This window comes from Borostomias antarcticus (genome assembly GCF_949987555.1).
Source record: "Borostomias antarcticus genome assembly, chromosome: 5".
Lineage (NCBI taxonomy): Eukaryota > Metazoa > Chordata > Actinopteri > Stomiiformes > Stomiidae > Borostomias > Borostomias antarcticus.
The window spans coordinates 7290114-7310756 of NC_140238.1; the positions used below are offsets into that span (position 1 = coordinate 7290114).

At 51.4% G+C, this 20643-nt stretch overlaps 2 protein-coding genes across 4 annotated transcripts in view; one reads left to right on the forward strand and one right to left on the reverse strand.

Moving 5' to 3' along the window:
* The window catches only part of itpk1b (inositol-tetrakisphosphate 1-kinase b), a 34475-nt gene extending 21288 nt beyond the window's left edge, over positions 1-13187 (forward strand). For all 3 annotated transcript variants that reach the window (XM_084438737.1, XM_084438738.1, XM_084438739.1), the window contains 6 exons: positions 5098-5196; positions 5665-5705; positions 6058-6223; positions 9381-9448; positions 9576-9738; positions 10219-13187. In XM_084438737.1, the coding sequence (XP_084294863.1) occupies positions 5098-5196; positions 5665-5705; positions 6058-6223; positions 9381-9448; positions 9576-9738; positions 10219-10529 (848 nt within the window). In that variant the 3' untranslated portion in view covers positions 10530-13187. The remainder of the gene's footprint in view (positions 1-5097; positions 5197-5664; positions 5706-6057; positions 6224-9380; positions 9449-9575; positions 9739-10218) is intronic.
* Positions 13188-13650: 463 nt separating this feature from the next.
* On the reverse strand, positions 13651-20055 carry plk4 (polo-like kinase 4; the record flags this gene model as incomplete). The annotated part of the gene is made up of 15 exons (XM_084438421.1): positions 19937-20055; positions 18357-18452; positions 17852-17947; positions 17529-17643; positions 16353-17352; positions 16170-16261; positions 15735-16078; positions 15493-15597; positions 15301-15403; positions 15039-15188; positions 14669-14897; positions 14445-14547; positions 14167-14310; positions 13944-14050; positions 13651-13762 (listed from the first exon to the last, which is right to left on the reverse strand). Exons 1-15 carry the CDS (start codon positions 19964-19966, stop codon positions 13651-13653), a joined length of 2826 nt encoding a protein of 941 aa, XP_084294547.1. The 5' UTR covers positions 19967-20055.
* Between the last annotated feature and the right edge of the window lie 588 nt (positions 20056-20643).

Here is a 20643-nt window from a genome sequence, read left to right on the forward strand (position 1 = left end):
CCACACTAGACTAGACTAGACTAGACCACCAGACCAGACTAGACTAGACCAGGTCAGACCACTGGACCGACTAGAACAGACTAGAACAATGGACAAGTCTAGACCAGACCACCGGACCACACTAGACCAGACCAGACCAGACCACCGGACCAGACTAGACTAGACCACCCGACCAGACCGGACTGGACCAGACTAGACCATACTAGACCGTGGGGAGAGGCGGGACATAAACTTAACGGTCCTGTGCGCGCGTCCTCCCCCACTGTAAACACACCTGGGATTCATCCGCTCCTCATTCGCCCAGAGCACGGCACGGAACGTAAACATTGAAAGCGCACGCGTGCGCATGTTGCTCCATGACTGTGCCGTGTGCTGTATACGCGTGTGATGTATGTTGCACATGTGCCACAGCAGCACACGAGTAGCGAACATGAGCTTCAGCCTCGTGTCTGGGGAACGGATTGGCGCGGTTCTTAAGAATGTACGGTGATTTCAGCGAAGGCTCTGAAAATAGAACACAGAAAACGGACAAATTGTATCCAAACAGACTCGAGAGGGGGGTTACGCAACGAGCTGCACGCTGTCTTGTGTCATGCGAGCTCCGGGCTCCGAGCTCGCGTGTGTGCTCACCGTAATGGCTTCCTTCTAAGATTTTCAGACTGTTGTTATTGAGAGGCCCACACAACGAGGGACGGGGTGCTTATTGGTTCACGTTCGTTCTGTGTTCTGTCTCTCGAATGTCTGGATAGGTAAGCCCTCATAATCCTAGATCACATCACCATGGGGGGGGGGGGGGGGGGCAGGGGGGGCTGTGACCCAGGATTAAACTCTCCAGTCATCGACAGCGAACTGGTTGCGGGGGAGGTCGGGTCGCGTTGGGGAAGGGAGGAGGGGGGGGTGGTGGGAACCAGGGGTCAGGCTGGCGGAGGTGGGGGTTAGTGGGCAGGGAGAGTGGAAAGTCCAAAGAGCCCTCGTCGCTCTGGCTCAGCCACTTCCTCCTCCTTATCAGTGGAAACCACAGAGCCGCGGCGCAGCGCTGGCCGCCAAGGCAACCCTGGACCAACCGTCCGCGGAGAGCCCGTCCCGGTGACACGCCCGCCCCGGGGCGGCCGGGAATAGCTCTCAATGGCAGGAAGCGCTGGAGGTGTACGCGTTCGGAGGAAATTAACCTCGTTTTACCTCGCTCCTCCTGGCTCTGAAGGGCAGTTTTCAGTGGCGCGCAGACAGAGGTATGTCCAGCACTAATACCTCCCCCACTCCCCGCTGCGTGATTCATGGTTCCGCTCTGCGCCCCCCCCCCCCCGTGTTGTCCAACTTGGGTTTTGTGTTTCCTTAGAGAAACGGAGCGGGGTAGTTGTTTACACGAGTCGGAATGGAATCTACTGCTGTCTGTTTATAAGTCGGGCCCTGGATATATCCTGTGTGTTTTTATAGATAGCAACCGTCGTCAAGCTCTGAATGGTGAAGCATCTCTCCCTTGGTCTGTTCATCACAAGCCTCCTTTTCCACTTCAAAAGGAAGGGGCACTCTTAAATAAAGAAATATTCTGCGGAATTCAACCCAAGCCGCTTATTTAAGTGAATTACCTTGTGTGCTTTGTTTTGTCGGGAGGGTGGGGTGCTGACAGCTGATATCAATCAGAGTCTTAAAATGCAGCAGATTAAGTATGAGCAACATTAACAAGTGTCCTGCTGATGTTACTGATCAATATATCAACAAGGGCAGCACAAGAGCACCAGCCAGGGACTCGCTGGAGACTGGGAGACTGCATCCAGGCCCTAAACCACATCCAAAACAGTCAGTGATCTGGCTAAACAAGAAGACGATGATTCAGTACTCCACTCATACATAAAAGATGGCCTTCGGCGGTGCCCTTTTGTGAACCCGCCTTGCCTTAATGGAAGGATAATAAAATGAAACGGTTGCTCTACATACAGTGTTGGTGAATCATCTCTTTTTGAGGCAACAAACCGGGCCTAATTCTTTTTCATATCGATGATTCATAATTAGAATGGGACTATAGAATCGGACCGCGAGATGTTGGGAATTGTAGGTTTATGTGACAGGCGGCCTTGCGGTGTTTAGCTGGAGTTGAAATGGGAGATATTGCAAAGCTTTGGCGGTTTAACCAGAGGGGGGGACGTGGAGGGACAGGATGCTGGTTGTCCCGGTCACACTGTCCCGGAGGGCTGCCTGGACTAGAATAGGCCACATAACCAATGTGGTCGGTAAAGCTGATTCTGTCTTTTTTGCGAGGTGAACGCGAGAGTCCAGTTCCCCCGGTGGCTTTGTGTGTCCATGCCTGTGTGGCGACAGTCCATGGCAGCGCTGGGGCAGTTCTAGAATAATGTTATCAGTACCTACAGACTGGGTGCTCTTTGTTCCCTAATGGATCAAACCTCGGTGGTGATACCATCAGTCTCTTGTGGGGCTTTTTTATTTTTTAAACAGGGCTTTTTGTGGCGTGTGATTACTAGGTCCAGTCCTCGGCAGGTCTCGGGGGGGAGGGGGGGGGGGGCGGGCGATGGAGCTGCGACGACCTCCACTCCGGCTCCAGAGGGTCTGTCGAAAGCACCCAGTGTTTAGACAGAGGTGGAGATTGATCCCCAACTCCGAGAGCCGAGCAGCTGGGGCCAAGCACGACACTCACCTCACCATCACACACCCCCCTCTCTTTATCTCTCTCTTTATCTCTCTCTCTCTCCCGCTCCTCCCTCTCTCTCTCTCTTCCGCCATCCCTCTCTCTCTCCCTCTCTCTCTCTCTCCCTCTCTCCCCCTCTCTCTCTCGCTCAGCCCTAGACCTTAACATGGAGCACTCTTGATGGATTTTCACGAAGGCCTCGGCTGGGTTGTTTTTGAGTGACGCCAGTCTGAAATCCCCCCCAGCCCACCCCCTGACCCAGAATAACAGCGCTATGACAGTGGGGATCCAGCAGCAGAAGTGATGGATAGACCCTTCAGGCCTCTCTCACTCCCCTCTCCTCAACCACGCGCTGCTACGTCAACAGTGATATAACCACAGAGCAACAGGGGGAGAAGAGCAACAGCTCACTTTGTTACGAAGTCTTATTCCACCCTGCCCCGTGCCCTGATACTGCTGTCAGCCTGTCACATGACCGAAGAACCAGGCCATGGGGCCCCACTTTCAGCTTGTACAGGTAGCGCCGGCACTGTAGAAGAACAGTAGTCTCCTCATAGAGTTCAGATTTGAGTCATCCTTATTGCGGAGTCGATTCCATTGTTGCGTAGAATAGGGTCTGTGTGTGATTCATTGTTTCCTTTTTTTAGTCGTTTGTTCTGGTTCTGTTGTGAGACGGACCCTCCCGTCGATCTCCACTTCCCCGTTGGTGCTCCCTGTGATGTCCAGCTACCTATCAGAGCGACCGGCGACGCAGCCAGTCACGTGCTGAACAGCGAGGCTGTCAAAACAGGAAGCTGGGCTCTCAGTCAACCCCCGCTGACCTGCGCGGCGCTTCCTCCAATCACTCCTCGCCTCCTCGGTCAGCTGCTCTCGGCCCGAGGCTTTCGCTCCCTCCCCCTCCCCCCTCCCCCCTCCCCCCCCCGCTGGTCAGAACAGCAAGTCATCTCCTGTCAGCAGAGTGTACGCGGCGGCGGTGGCCATCGCGGCCCCCTGGGGGCGGAGTCACGTGCGAGCCTCGTGGGATAGCGGCGGCACTGTCGGGGCCCTCAGACGCCGGCGCCCGTGAGATTCCCATGACCTCAGCATCGCTGGCTCTCCCAGCGAACGTGTTCCGCCACCTCCACACAGCAAAGCAAGCCCACGCAGCACAAAAACGCTGCCCGGTTTCTGTCCTGTTTCTGTCATAAGCTATTTGGCCGGTGCTGGATTTGGCCTCCTCTCCGATTCCCTGTAGTGAAACAGTATCCCTCGTATCAGTGTCTTTTATAAGAGCCGCCTCACCACAGGGACGTATGACTAGGACATAACAGAAACCAAAACATTAATTAGGATAATATGCTAGCTAGCCTAGCGCTGAAGGATATCTGTCTGTTGTGCCCTGAGGCGGTACAACCTCAGCAGGAAGTCTTGTCTTATCAACAGACTTGGCGGGACCGACATCGCAGGATTTCATGCAAACATGAAGAAAACCATGCCGGTAGACTCTGTGTACCCCAAAGCTGCGTGGGGAGGAATGTTGGTCTTTTCATCTCGGTTGTTTGCGATGTGGTACTTGTGGTGTCATTTTTGTATTCTAACTGCTAGTCTGCTCAAACATTGTTTGTCCGCGGGTTTCTCTGTAGTCTTATGAGTGCAGCGTGTTTGTTGTTTTGAAGTGTGTCTGTGTGTGTCTGTGTGTGTCTGATGTGTGGGTGTGTGGTTGTGTGTAGGCGCGCGGTGTTCAGTGATGTTTCCTTGTGTGGTGTGTTGAGGCGGAGCGGGCCTGCCTGCCAGGCAGCTTCCTGGTTGATGTGTTTGTACAGGAGACAGCGCTGCTCCCTCCTCCTCCTCCTCCTCCTCCTCCTCCTCCGCTCTGCACTTGTTCTCTTGGAGCCTGCTTGGCCACAGAGATGAGAAAGAAGCACGGTGACGTTCCACCAGCAGGGCCATCTGCTCTACTGACTCGCCCACCAAGGTGGAGGCTATGTGACGTTTGTGTGTGTGTGCGTGTGCGTCTGCGTGTGTGTGTGTCTGTCTGTGTGTACGTGCGTACGTACATACATCAGTGGCCTCTGGTATCAGATCACAGTAGGTGTCGTCTGTTAGGGCCCAAGGTAAGGTTTGGGGTAAGGTTTGGAGTAGGGTTGCAAAATTCCAGGAATGTTCACAAACTTCCCATGGGAATTAACGGGAATTCATGGGAATAAACCGGAAAAGATCATTTATTCCCGTTAATTCCCATAAATGTTTATTCCAGTTAATTCTCATTATTCCCATAAATTCCTGTTAATTCCCATGGGAGGTTTGTGACGTTTTCAGGAATTTTACAACCCTAGTTTGGAGTCAGCCTGCATCTCAGAGAGAAGCCTTGCAGCACTGTTACTGTGAAGCACTGCCTTAACTGCCAGTGTTGTTTATTTGTCGTTGGTCTCACCATCTCCCTCTCTTGTCTCCCTCTCTTGTCTCCCTCTCCCCAGACGAGAGGATCTGCTCTCCCCCGTTCATGGTCCTGAACACGGAGTGCGGCCCGGACACTCTGGAGCAGATCGAGAAGCACGGACTCACATTCCCCTTCAGTAAGTCCCTCCCCTTCCTGTCTGCCACAGGAAGAGGAACTGAATTGGTCCGTGTGATTGCATTCTAGAACTTCCTTCCCCCGGCTTAGTCACGGCTCCGTATCGGGTACTGGGTTTTAGAGAGACGTAAAACCGATAAGGCAGGCCTCGTGTCATATTTCTCTTTATCAGAGCGTCGACAGTTTTAACCACAAGTTGGTTTACTAGCCTTATTGTTTTCAAACCAACACAGATGGGTCAGACACATACCTCCAGTCTCCTCCCCCCTGCCCTACATCGTGTGCCTGTAGTAAACAAGTGATACCTCCCCCCCCGCTGTTGTCATGTTGTCTGACCTACTACACTCCCCTGGGAGAACAGTGGTATCCCTGCATGCTCAACCTGTTCTCTCTCTCCTCTCTCTCTCTCTCTCTCTCTCTCTCTCTCTCTCTCTCTCTCTCTCTCTCTCCCCCCCTCTCTCCCTCTCAGTTTGCAAAACACGAGTAGCCCACGGAACCAACTCCCATGAGGTAAGAGTGCTCCCGTGGTCAGTCACACCCTCAGCCCTCGTCTAGCTGTGACCACTGACACTGTCACACTCCAACTGTCACACACTGAGCCCTGGCCTGCACCCTAGGAAACCCCAGAGTAAAAACGAGGACAATGCGTAGTGTGCCTCAACACCAAACAAACCAAATAACTACACGTTTCTCTGCCACGAAGATAAACATTCATACACACAGACAGTACAACGAAGGAAACGTATTTCACGGCGTGTGTGTAGCCGTTGAAAACGCAGGCAGAGAGGGAGCAGGGAAATTCTAGAGAAGAGGACATTTGGACCGTATGGATGACCGCCTCCTCCCCCCTCCTCTCCCCCAGATGGCCATCATCTTCAGCGAGGAGGACCTGAAGGACGTGAAGCCGCCCTGCGTGATCCAGAGCTTCATCAACCACAACGCCGTGCTCTACAAGGTGTTTGTGGTGGGCGAGTCCTACAGCGTGGTGGAGAGGCCCTCCCTGAAGAACTTCCCGGCCGGACCCGCAGGTGAGCGGACGTCCGACGTGTGTCTGCCTGTAGAGACGCAGCCCCGCCCTGTTCGGAGACGGCCTCGGATAGTGTGTTTAAGAGGCGGTGACGATCGGAGCCTTCGTCCTTTTTTCCGAGAGGCAACGGCAGCGAATGCTTGTCTTGTTGGTACTTGTTGGTCAAGTTGGGTAAGAAAATGAAAACAAGATGTAGGTCTAAGATAAGAGGTCTGTGTTCTGATATGCTATTGAACATCACAGTGTATCACAACACTTATTCTTCAAAGCGCTGTGTGGTTTTCCCGAAATTTGTGACTGAAGTGACCTGAACGTGGTCTTGTATGAGGGCGCGCTGACCTGCCCCATTTGCATGAACAACAGTGAAACCCCTAGTATGCAAACCAGGCTCAGCTTTAGTGGAGTTGTCTGCTTTGCCTTATGCAAAGACCAGGGCAGGCCTACAGCTAGACCAGGTAGGCCTACAGCTAGACCAGGTAGGCCAACAGCTAGACCAGGTAGGCCTACAGCTAGACCAGGTAGGCCTACAGCTAGACCAGGTAGGCCTACAGCTAGACCAGGTAGGCCTACAGCTAGACCAGGTAGGCCTACAGCTAGACCAGGTAGGCCAACAGCTAGACCAGGTAGGCCAACAGCTAGACCAGGTAGGCCAACAGCTAGACCAGGTAGGCCAACAGCTAGACTAGGGCAGGCCAACAGCTAGACCAGGGCAGGCCAACAGCTAGACCAGGGCAGACTTACAGCTAGACCAAGGCAGGCCTACAGCTAGACCAGGTAGGCCAACAGCTAGACCAGGTAGGCCAACAGCTAGACCAGGTAGGTCTACAGCTAGACCAGGGCAGACTTAGAGCTAGACCAGGGCAGACCTACAGCTAGACCAGGTAGGTCTACAGCTAGACCAGGTAGGCCAACAGCTAGACCAGGTAGGCCAACAGCTAGACCAGGTAGGCCAACAGCTAGACCAGGTAGGCCAACAGCTAGACCAGGGCAGACTTACAGCTAGACCAGGTAGGCCTACAGCTAGACTAGGTAGGCCAACAGCTAGACCAGGTAGGCCAACAGCTAGACCAGGTAGGCCAACAGCTAGACCAGGTAGGCCAACAGCTAGACCAGGTAGGCCAACAGCTAGACCAGGTAGGCCTACAGCTAGACCAGGTAGGCCTACAGCTAGACCAGGTAGGCCTACAGCTAGACCAGGTAGGCCAACAGCTAGACCAGGGCAGGCCTACAGCTAGACCAGGTAGGCCAACAGCTAGACCAGGTAGGCCAACAGCTAGACCAGGTAGGCCAACAGCTAGACCAGGGCCCTACAGCTAGACCAGGTAGGCCAACAGCTAGACCAGGGCAGGCCAACAGCTAGACCAGGTAGGCCAACAGCTAGACCAGGTAGGCCTACAGCTAGACCAGGGCAGGCCTACAGCTAGACCAGGGCAGGCCAACAGCTAGACCAGGTAGGCCTACAGCTAGACCAGGGCAGACTTACAGCTAGACCAGGGCAGGCTAGGAGCCAGGCCGGGGCAGACCCCCGTCGGCACGCGCGCACATTCCACAGCGTCGCCTCCGCACAGGTACAGACGTGTTGTCCAGCCAGCGCTACGCCTCAAGAGCTTTCAAACAGCGCGTTGTCCTCCATCAGAAACGGATAGACGAGACAGAGTAGGGGGGGTTTGTTTAAGCGTCCTGGCATGTGCTGCGCTGGTGTCGGGACCCAGGAGTACATAAAGCCCCATACCTCCGTCTTCTATGTCGATCTCGAGCTTGTACATTTTCACGTATTTACCGTTAATTTGTATTTAGCCCCGATTGTGCCTTTTTGTTAGAACACAACGATAACAACAAGTAACACCACACAAATTTCCCCCCCGGGGATCAATAAAGTATCTGTCTATCTACGTATCTATCTACCTCTACAGTATTCTCTCTCAGTATTCTCCCTCTCCGTCCCTCCCTCTCTCTCTCCCTCCCTCCCTCCCTCCCTCAGTAGTCTAGCGCCTACGCTCCCAGCAGAGTTGAAATGTGCCCACATCAGTTCAGTGCCCCTGGGAAGGGCGTGTGCTCAGTCACACTGCAGATCACTCTGTACCATACATTCTCAAAGCGCGGCCCGCGGAGAGTGACGTACTGTTATACCATCGTCGCAATACTACTGGCTCACAAGCCTTTTAGAGGTGGGAGCCAAGGTTCAGAGATATCAGACAGATAAACACAACATTCATTTTGGACCCGTCGACATTTTTTCAAATACATCCGTAATCACTGATGTTTTTTGGGGGGGACACAATACTTTTATTCTGCACTTTATTCTGCACCTTTCTAAAAGCCCTGCTTTTGTAAATGATTCGTCTACATAAAAAGGTTATCGACAGTACATCAACTTTAACTGCCCAGCACTCTCGCCAAATCTCGCCTAACCCGGTGAAGCGACAGGCTAGCTATTGGTGTGATCACTGGTATGCACGATTGGTTAGACCTATAAATAAGTTATTTTTTTTGGAAATATTTTCTGTTTTTCCTTGGGCGGCCCTCAATCCAATGTCATGTCCCAAAATTGACCCTCAGTCATAAGAAGCCTGTCCTATCCTGTCCAGCCCCCCCTCCCCCCCTCCAGCCTTGACCCTGGGCCATGACTAGACGGCCTGCTGTTATCACGCCCTCGCGAGCTAACGCCCTCCACCTCTCCAACACTGTCTCCTCATAGTTTTGGCTACTAAAAGGGTGCCTGTTAAAAAAAAGAGCCAGAAATGAATCTTCTGATAGAGAGGGAAGTCCCATTGCTGAGTCATCCAAGTAAACATGAGGTCATACTGTTGTGTTTGTCCGGCAGGCTCGTGTGTGTGTGGTGTTATGTAACTGATACACCTCTTCATTCACTGTAGTGATCTGTTTTCAGCGACTCTCTGTCAGTCGTCTGGCGTCGGAGTGTGCCCTATCGTCCAGACACCAACTGACCACTTCTGTGAATCACGCAAACTCATCTTTCTCCTGTTTCACTCCACTAGTGGACTGTTACGGCCATTTGTGGCTCAGATGAGTCTTTCATGCCCCCTGGTGTCAGAGTGGAGAAACTGCGCTTTGATAATGGTCTGAGCACAAGTCAAAAACATAGTCTGTGTCTGTACATAACATACTTTTGTTTGTATGGTTGTTTTTCATTTCAGACCGGAAGGCCATATTCTTCAACAGTCACAACGTATCCAAGCCCGAGTCGTCCTCAGACCTGACGTCTGTAAGTCTGATTCAGTTCACTGACAACGCCAGGGTCGTCTAACCATGATTGTGTCGTGTGTGCGTGTCCCCTACTGCGTGTCTACCTGTGTCCTGTACTGAGCGAGTCTGTCCGTCCTCCTTCACAGAGGGACAACGTGGAGGGCGTGTCCCCGCCGCCCAGCGACGACGTCATCAGAGGGCTGTCCAGGTCCTTGCGACAGGCGCTGGGCGTGTCCCTGTTCGGCATCGACGTCATCATCAACAACCAGACGGGCCAGCACGCCGTCATCGACATCAACGCATTCCCCGGTGGGAGCCTCCTTCATCTACTGTAGCGCCGAGGCCGTTTCGCGGGTGCAGGATGAGCGGTCGGAGAAGCGATAGTTTGTGACGAGCGTGCGTCTCACCGAGCGTCTTGTCTATGCGTCGGCCCGATGTTTAAGCGGGGCTCAGTGATGTCCTCCTCGCGTTCTTAAAAGCGGCATTGAGCACGCTCAGAGGCAAGCCGTAGAGAGACTAATTTTGGACTGGGGTTATCGCCATGGCAACGGTGTTCTCGGGCTGCGCTGCCCCACCCCCACAACCGTTGGTTTGTGAGAGGAACGGTTGGCTAATCCTGCCTCCTCGCCACGCCCCCCCCCTTCCCCCGCAATGTTTCAAACTATGTGCTCAGTGTAAAATCCACAAATGTACTGAAACGTTCCCGACTGCTTTAGAGGTGCGGTCGACTTGGTTCAGGTCTTGATCTGTTGCCCTGCTCTGCCCCCCCCCCTCTCTCTCTCCCCACAGGTTATGAGGGCGTTCCCGGGTTCTTCAACGACCTCCTGACCCACATCACCGGCGTCCTGCAGGCGGCCAGCGAGCAGCCCAAAGGCCTGGCCCAGACGCTGACCCCCAGCGCCACGGTCCCCGGCCCCGGTCCGCCCCCGCCGGGCTGCTGCAGCGTGCTGGGCAAGGACAGCGCCGGCGGCCCCTGGATCGTGGAGGGGGACGGAGGCCTGAAGGGCCCCCGCCAGAGACTGGGCTGTAACTCGGCCATGTCGCCCAACTTCCAGCAGCACTGTGTGTCCACGATAGCCACCAAGGCCTCCTCCCAATGACTGGCCCCTCCCCCCTGCCCCCTCGCCCCCCCTGTTCTATCCCCGAACAAACGCAGATGATAACGGTGATAATATTAATGAATAACAGTCATAATAATTATGATATTAATGATAATATATCTGTAATCAAAAACCAACTTTTCCTATGTAGATATGGATGATGGTGATGGGGTGTTGGATTTTTTTCTCTCTGCCTTTTTGTATTTTTTGTTTTGTTTTGTTTAATAAGACTTACAGTACTGTAATGTGAACTTTTGGGAACCCTGCTTAATTGCTGATTTTGTTTCTGTGTGAATGTGTGTGAATGTGTGTGTGTGTGCGTGTGCGAAATCTGTAACTGCTGAGGTCCATGTGAGGTAGTCGGGAGGGGACAGGCAGGACAGAGGGAAAACTGTGCCACTTAAACGCGCTGTTTCACATCCCTGTCCCAGACATAAACACACTCAAAGGCACATTCTCACATCACCAGTGACGCGCATCTGCATCCTGGCTGCCACCGCTCCACATTGAGGGAAGGGAGGCGAGGATTGTCTGTGAATGTCAACACTCCTACAATGGTTTGGAACTTGTTTGTGTGTGTGTGTGTGCGCCAGTGTCACTCACATATCTAACGCTCATGGTTATGTTGGATGAGAATGAAATGGATCACTGTTTACTTTTCTGTGCCATCTAAGTAACAATACGCCGTCAGTGTAGCGCAAGGCGGTTTGCTAGTCCTCAGAGTAGCCTCAGTAGATACCGTGTCAGGAAGTGTGGCGAGACGAGACTTAATGTGTATGGCATCAACCGAAAGCTCCATCTGACACCGACGTTTACCCGCTGTAAAGAATCCTAATCACATGACCAAGTTTCTGTTGACTTGAAGTGATGTTTCTGGACCTGTGGATGTTTGTGTCAGGTGGGGTGCAGGTGCTCTGTTTCAGGACAAACCGGTCCATATCCTCGTTCCTCTGTGGGTTTGGGTGCACCAGCAGTGCAGACGGGTGAAGACCACATTCCGTTGGTGTGTGTGTGCGTTCATGAGAAGAATTCCAGAATTTTCAGAATTCCAATGCTTAAAAGGAAGTTATTGTAAAACCGACGTAGTTTCTTTACCATGAAAGGAGTCTGTGGATAAGGAGGAATAATAGTTTATGGTTAGAAAACACTTAACAGACACATGTAGATTGCCTTTGTCCATAGATGCCACTCTTGGTATGGAACAGTACTTTTGGTGAGCTATCCCTTACGTTAACCTGCTTGTAAGATACATGACTGTTTAACACTTTGACTTCACTTTACTTGGGGAAACCTTTTCCATCTTTATGACTCATTCGAATCAAAACTGGGCCTTTAAAATACAGTTAAAACTACATTGTGTGAAAAACAACAATGTTTTGTTCCACTATAAGTCTCGTTCCAATAGATTTAATGTAACATATGTATTTGTATAGTCAACTAAATCAACATAAATTATTATTTTTGTTACCATGAAATGATTACTTGTGTTTTGCTTGATTATTAAGGTTCTATTTTTTGTTCAGCCTTATTGACAGTACACAGTTAATTTCACACAAACCTCTGGCACTGGTTGAGCCCTTATTGATAGGTTAAGCAGCCCACAGTCCACCCAGTGAGTTCTCCTCTAGCTGGTTAACAGCAGAAGTTTTAACTACCTGTAAGCATCTTATTCTGCTGCTGCTGTTCTTGTGTACTTTATGTATCACAGGTTACAATTCTAGAAGAAGAAAAAAATCCTAATTCTTGCTCCCAATTTTCACTGTGAGATCTCCTTTTTACTTCTATTTTGTTAGTGTCTTTGTCCTTACATCTACTAAGAGCAACACTTTATTTTATTGAGATTTTATGGGGAAAAAGTGATTTTTATATAAAAGAGAAGAGCGAGTGATGATTCGAACAAACAATGGCTTTCTGTCAGGAACAGTGAAATGGTGGGTCCAGCTGAATGATGAAACGGATCTACACAACTAACAGGACAGAAGCCTGTGGCGGCCCAACAGCAATGCACAGGAATAGGCTTAGAGCTGCCGGTTGGGTGTATGAGGCCAGGGTGGTCCTCTTAGCCCGGCATCTCTACTGTCCCAGAGGACCTCACTCTAGGTTTTTTTTTTTTTCTGTCAGCAAGTCAGAGATCTGAGCAGCTGAATTTGCTTTTTGGTGTCTAAAATCACCCAGCGACCCGGACTGGTGAATCTAGTGTAACCAGCTCGCCTGCAACCCTCTGGGACCAGATTAGAGACGTGGGGTCAGAGCCGTCCCCAGCGAAGGCCACAGACTCTCCAGGCCTGTCTGGGTGGCTTGCCACAAGCACAGTGAGGATATGTCCAAGATAACTAAGCCATGTATGTTGTGGAAAAACATCTCTGTACACCACTATACTTGTGTCCTGTGTTGTGCTTTTCATTGTGCTTCTAAATGGGAAATAAATATGAACCCTTACCTTGGTAATTTCTCCAGCCCAGACAAATGTCATTGTGCTCTCAGCTTCCACCTGAATGTTTACTCAGATATGTTCTATAGTATATGTGTACAGTGTATGTATACACAGTATATAATATACCGATATGCATACATGCGTATATGTTGATGTTTTGTATCAGTTCTAAGGAAGAAAAATCAAATCCACAATTTTTGTGAACTTTTTTATTGAATGGCTAAACCAACTGGGCAAAATAAACACAAACTAAAAGGTGACTAGTCTGATTCCTTCACCCACACTTCACTGGCTTGCTTTTGCTCGAAATGTATTCCTGTATTGAAGATGCTGGACTAAGTGAGAGACAAGACACCACAACAACTGAACACTACCGAGCCTGCAGATGTTTATTGATCAAGCTTTTATGCATCTGACACATTTCATTGAGGCTACCGTTGGACATCAACAGACAGTAAGTAAAAAATATTACAACATGGACACGTTCTACATCAGCTAATGGCACTGTACAACATGGACACTTATAAAATATATATCTTTTCACATAATTTTTGTTCATCTGTACAGGTAAAAAACAAAGGTCCTATTTACAAGCACACTTGAGATGTAATGCATTCCTCAGTAATGCCTAAGATGAGGTCTGCTCCCTGCCAGGTTTGAAGCTGAATGGGGCTGAATGGGGATGTGTTACTGGGGCTTCTGTAAACATGCAGCTGGACTGGCCAGCAGCCCCAGGATGGTGGAGAGACAGTGCAGCTTCTCCTTCACATGCTCTGGCAACCTCTCATTCTCCCTGTATCTGGGGGAAGACGGGGAGGAACACGCCAAGACAAGGTTGGTGACTACTGTAATGGAGTGGACGAAAAGGTTATATAATATGTTATGGATTACTATGATAGAGACTGATCACCTGTGCGTTATATGAATGTGAATGAGTTCAAGCGAACAGGGGTGGATCTCCCTGCGTGTGTGTGTGTTACCTGGTGGTGCGGCCCTCTGGCGACGTGTAGGTAATACAGGAGACCCCCGCCTGCACCACCAGCTGGGACCCGTCGTTGAACTGAACCCACACCTCTCCACTGGTCAGCTGCTCGCACAAACACGCACACAAACACTAACCTCAGCAACACAACGACTCAACACAAGCCTCCAAAATCAAGACGATCACGCTGCGTGAGCCTGAACAGAAAGCGAACCGGCTACCTGCGAGGCCCAGCCGATGTTTGGCACGAAGACGGACTTGAGGACTTTCCCGGCGCCGGCCGTGTGGTCCTGTTTGACCGGCAGCGGGGAGGCCTTCTTAGCCAGGCTGGCTGAGGTGAAGTCTGAGCCGTCGTAGGAGATCATCTGGTGATCGGGAGGGGAGAAGAACAAAAAAAAAACTCATGAAAAACCGTAAAGGGAAACCTGGATGGATCTCCTCACCATGAATGAGATGGATCCTAGTCTAAACGGTCCGTAGCGTGCTGCGTGTGACGTACCGAGGGAGTGAAGTGTGGAGGCTGGGGTGGAGACGGCGCCTCCGCAGGGGCCGGCTGTGAGGGGAGGGATGACGGGCAGGGGGAGTCCGGGTTGATGGGCCTCCTAGGACACGGACACACGGACACACACACACACACACACACACACACACACACACGGTATGAGCGGACCGCAGGAGGCGCCGACGGCGTAGTGTCGGTCTCCGGGCGACGGCGCTCCTCACCTGCCCACGGTGATGGGGAAGAAGGCCGTGCCCTTGGCGCTGCGCCGCTCCTCGGCGGCGACGGCGGCCTCCAGGGACAGGCACACGGCGTGGCCCTCGTTGGACAGCTCCGCGTACAGCCGGCTCTCCGGGCTCAGGCCGCCCAGGCCCACCTCGCCCTTCACCGTGTACGACTTGCCGCTCTTCTCCACCACGCGCACCAGCTCCGACGTCTTGTGGGTCTTGGCGCCTGTGGCGCAAAACGCCGGAAGGGGGGGGTGGAGGGAGTCATGTAGCGTTAGCGAGTCGTTTATGGAACAGCGTGCGATATGAACCGCAAAGGGCGATATGTACTGCAATGTGTCAGATGCGTTTCTAGAGTGTTCCTCACCGTCGTAGAAGCACACTTCCAGGTCGGCGTCGGGGGAGTTCTCCATCAGCATGCACTTGGCGTACTTGGTGTAGAGGGTGACTTTGGGGGTCTTGGATTTCACCAGCTGCACGAACTTGGAGGCGTACTGATACTTCTTCCAGTATTTCTCTGCGGACGACAAAAGCAAAGGACGGACGCAGAGGTCCGGCGTCAAAACGGCCGCCGCAATCCGCCAACGCTCTGCGTAGACCCGCAGGACGTCCCGGGCGTGTCGCGGTACCTGGAAGGTCCTCAAAGCTGCAGATCAGGATGTCCTCGGGGGGGGCGGGCGGACAGTCGAGAACAGGGAAACCCTTCCCCTCGTTGGGCTGGTAAATCGTCACCTACAATGGAAGGTCCAAAGATGGAGGTTAGCTGTTTTCTTACTGTAATACCCGACCCCCTGTGGAGAGCTTTTCTTTCAGCGGCTCACCATTGAACCGTCGCAGGAGATCCTGAGGACTTCTTTGACCCTCTCCTGGCTGGCCTGGCCCTTCAGAAGCTCCATGCACACCTCTCCTGTGTCAAGGATGCTCACCTGGGGACACGGAGACAGACAACACGGCTCGTCAGTGAAGACAGCGCCACAGGGAGGAGCGGAGGTGGACCACAGGCGCAGCGAAGGCAGGCGAATCGGGTTTTAATGAAAATGTAAATAAGATCGTCCCATCTTACCACAGCGTTTTTGGTCTTCTGCCTGATGGGTTTCAGTCTGGAGGCGCACAGCGGCGGGAGCAGGTGTCTCAGGGACTTCTTCTCCTTCTCCGTGCCGGCCTTGGTCTTGGACGGACCGCGCAGCTCGCCCCCGTGAGCGGGCTGAAACTCTGGCGCCGCCGTGTTCTCCCTGTAGGCGTCCGGGTGGTGCTGGGGGTGGTGCTGGGGGTGGTGCTGGTGAGGACCGGCGCCTCGGCCCGCCGGTCTGTCACTCCAGGAGTTGTGCACAGCTAAAGGCTCCCTGCCGCTATGGAAACTCCCGCCGCTGCTGTGAGAGCTGGCGTCGGTGGGCCTCGGACCCGAGCCTGGAGGGGGAGGGGATACAAGCTTTGTTTGACAGTTTTTCATAATAGAATCCAAGACGTAAAATTAACTTTACAAAAAAAATCCAATTACCTTCTTTACTGAACCAATTAGGAGGCCCCTCTGAGTGCATTAACTGCAGGCTCTGTTGATGTGCCGTTTGTGTAGAAAACAAACACCTTGAGCTGAGGATAGATGTTCAAGTCAGTATTCAGTTAGTCAGTCTGCGACACAGGCAAGGTAGTGATGAAATTCAACCCGGGTAGCACAACTTACTTGGCGGCCTGTTTGACGGGGGGCGAGGGGAGCCTTCCGGGCTCTGGGAAGGGGAACGGAGTGTCCTTGTAGCCGGAGGAGGAGAGGGGGAAGGCCAGCCTCTCGGCCCCGGCCAGCGTCTCTTCCGAGTGGCACCTCTCCAGCTGTGCCTGCCCCATGCTCTGGCCCGGAGGAACGGAGGAGCTGGAGCGGTCCGAGGAGTGGGCCCTCCGCAGGTAGCGAGAGTGGGGCGGCCTTCCGCCACCCCCGTCCTGGGCCGCCCTGCTCCTGCCCGCCCTCGGGGCTCTGTCGGAGGGGTGCTGCTGCCAGGGCTCCCCCCCCGCGAGGTAGGCGCCGCTGGGCGGGCGCGGCACGGCGGGGATGGGCGTCATGCGGTTGGGCAGGGCGGGCCCCATCACGTGCCCGGCCCTCTTCTGGAGGCGGTTGCCGCCGCTGCCCGAGGTGGATGAGGCGCAGCCCGTGGAGATGGTGGCAATGCCGCTGTCCATGGAGCCCGCCTCCCCCAGGCTCAGCTCCTTGGTCCTGGCCAGCAGGCTCTCGGTCATGAAGGGGTGGTCCAGCACGGCAGAGAGGCTGGGCCGCATGGCGGGGTCCTTCTGCAGCAGCTGGCGGATGAGGTCGCGCGCCTCCGGGGACACGTGGCGTGGCATCTCATACTCTCCCAGGACCACCTTGTTGAGGGTGCGCTTGACCGTGTCCGTGTCGAACGGGGGCCTCCCCATCAGGAAGGCGTAGAACATGCAGCCCAGGGACCAGACGTCGGACTCCAGGCCGTGGGCGCTGCGGGTGGCCACCTCCGGGGAGATGTAGTTGGGCGTGCCGCACATGGTGAAGTGCTTCTCGCTGGGGATCTTCAGCTGGGTGGCCAGGCCGAAGTCAGCGATCTTGATGTTCATGCTGCTCGTCAGCAGGAGGTTGGACAGGGTCAGGTCTCGGTGCATGATGCCGTGAGTGTGCAGGTACAGCATTCCTTTCACTATCTGATTCATGAGGTGCCTTGCTGTGACGCCACCCCCCCAAAAAAAACAAGCACAAACTTATGAGACCCGACAGGTGCTACCCTCACAATATCAGAACTTGATTATTTTGCAGAACGGTTATTGAACAATTAATGCTGGGTGTCAAAGTGTCATACGATTTGACATGGAAAATAGCCCGATATCTCAATTCACTGACCTTCATCCTCCGAAAAAGGCACTGTCCTGTCTTTCAGGTACCGACTCATCTCCCCATTATGGCACATCTCCAACACCAAGTACACATAGTTGTTATCTTCAAAGTAGTTGTACAGCTGCAAAAGAGAAGCATGTGAAAGTCAGAATGCAGTATGGTTAGGCCTAACGCTTAATTAGGGTTGGGTTATTAGCTTCCTGATCATGTAACATAACTGGCCGCGGAAATGAAATCAGAATTATTATTTTTTTGTTGCTGTTATCTATTCCAGCTTTGTCTGCCATGTCTGCTATTACAGACCCAACAAGATGGTCAACTGTGCTTACCTCCAGTATTGAGGGGTGTTTCAATCGACACTGAATCTCCACTTCGTTATTCACACGCTGGACCATACCGGCTTTGTGCATGGCCTTTTTGTCGATCTGCACAGGAGCGTGAAATAAAAGAGATAATTATACACTCTCCATATGTGCTCTCTGTGCTTCAGTCTTGTGGTTAGCAGCCAATCTGGTCTCTACAACGAGGAGGCAAGGTGACTATCCAGAGACAGAACTGACATGACAGTCCATGGGGACCAAGAAAGCCCATAGGGAAATAGCATACCACCTGGTTAGCTAACGTTAGAGGAACACAGTAAACTGTGTCCATCTGTACTGATTACTGATATTTCACCTCACCTCAAGTGCCCCAGAATTTACCCAATTCATTTCAGTTTGTGTCTACTGAAATATCCTGTCTAATCAGCAAATGCAGAAATATCCCATGCATACACCTGCATTCATCATGCCATATATCCACACAGTATATCAACAGGAAGGAAGCGTTTCTTACCATTTTGATAGCCACCTCCAGACCTGTGTTCACTGATTTTGCCCGGTAAACACATGCAAACGATCCCTTACCAAGGAGGGTGAGAACGTTGAAATCCTAAAAATTACAGAAAAAAACATTCAAAGTGTTTTTATCAACAGATATGAACATGAGTGGAAAGTAATCTCCTTCCACCCCAAATAAAGGTCCAGGGTAAGACCAGGGTGGTCCAGGGTGAGACCAGGGTCCTTTTTTCTTGTCAGACAGAAGGATAAGGAAAGGGGAAGAAAGCTACCTCGATCTGAAGCTCCTCTGACGTGGATAAAATTCTCTCTTCATTTTTAGACCCTTTACATTTACTGGTGATGTTTTGAAAAAAATAATGAAGAACTTTGTCAAACATCTTCCCTGAGACCTGTGTCATGTTCCTCGCAGGTAACTGCTCCAACAGTGACTGCAATAGTGAGATGTTTTGGTCGTCAAGGTACATATGTCTGCCCCGACATTAACGGCCAAACATGCCAGGTACATCTGACATGACCCTCTGCCAACAAACATCTCTAATTATCCCGCTCCTCTTCCCGCTAATCAACCACTCAGGTCGGTCTCCTGGCAACAATGACCCGATGCATCAAGCCTCCTAGTCTCAAGGGACCGATGGTGCGTTTGTTTGTGGTCGGAGGTGGCAAGTCGCATGTGGCAAAATACCTACCTCCGACCTGTGTGCATTCGAGCTATATACCATTATATCACAGTTACCTAGTTATATCTAGTGCATTCGAGCAACTGGGGGCTGAGAAACATATCCGAATTTGCGACGAGGAAGTGCGAGTTCATGCGGTGTTTTATTTAATAATTCCTAGTGGGAAGTCGCAATTTGCCACCTCCCAGTTATAAACGAACGCACCACAACATGCATCAAGCCTCCTAGTCTCAAGGGACCAACATGCATCAAGCCTCCTAGTCTCAAGGGACCAACATGCATCAAGCCTCCTAGTCTCAAGGGACCAACATGCATCAAGCCTCCTAGTCTCAAGGGACCAACATGCATCAAGCCTCCTAGTCTCAAGGGACCAACATGCATCAAGCCTCCTAGTCTCAAGGGACCAACATGCATCAAGCCTCCTAGTCTCAAGGGACCCACATGCATCAAGCCTCCTAGTCTCAAGGGACCCACATGCATCAAGCCTCCTAGTCTCAAGGGACCAACATGCGTCTAGACTACTGTAGACCGCAGTGTGGACCAGTCGAGGTCTCCTCCAGTGTATTTCATTACATTGGCCTACTCTGTTTAATGGAATGGAATAGTATTACGCAATCTCGTATATATTGGTCAAATGTAACTTAAGACAGCAAGCGTTGCCAACAATGTTTACAAGATTACAATGCGGCTAATTTACGTACGCTGCCCAAGCGTACTTCAATTTAAACCCTATAAAGTTACCGGTTACTCAATCTGAATTGGGAACTCGTAGTTCCAAAACAGTATGAGCAACACTGGCACATAGTATTCAGCAATTCGTTGGAAAATACAAACTTAATCCGAGAACCAGAAGTTCGTAGATAGCAAGCTACGGTTAGCTGGTTAGCTTTAAACTCACCTCAATTTTATCGCCGATTGAAACACTCATCTTGCTTTTTATTTGTCCCACATACAGATAAAAAATATAGGTTAATATATATCACTCCGTTCCATAGATCCACAGTCGAGGATTACCTTACATATAACATAAGAAACTGTATCTTTTGTTCCCCTCCAAAACTTTGACATTTCTTCCATTTTGAAAATATCCGCCCGTTACACCACGTGGGGCGTGGACGTCTACGTCATACGGCAACAAGCAAGCACCTCCTACTTTGAGAAGTGAAAGCAATGATTTCACACAATTAAAGTTTGTCTTAAAGACAAAATTAGTTTATTTGCCATCGTTAAATCATACAACTTAAATATGAAAATGCATGAAAACGAGAAAAGGAAATAGGCAGCTCAATTAGCTTGTCACCTACAGGTTTGTTGAGTAAAGCATTGCCATTTCAACACAAGGAATGTATCCTATATACACATACTACAGTACAGTATATGCACTGTCCATTTTAAATTATTAAAATAATATTTACAGGTCCTTAACATACAGACATCCTTTCAAAGTCATATATTAAATACAAATATATATAATATGTATTGCATACATATTGCTTATAATCTTATCAGCCTTAGCGATTGTTCAGACAGGAATTCTACTCATATTCCACTACAAGGTTATGTGTGATATAAATTTCACTACAGATATCTGATGCGTATGGACAT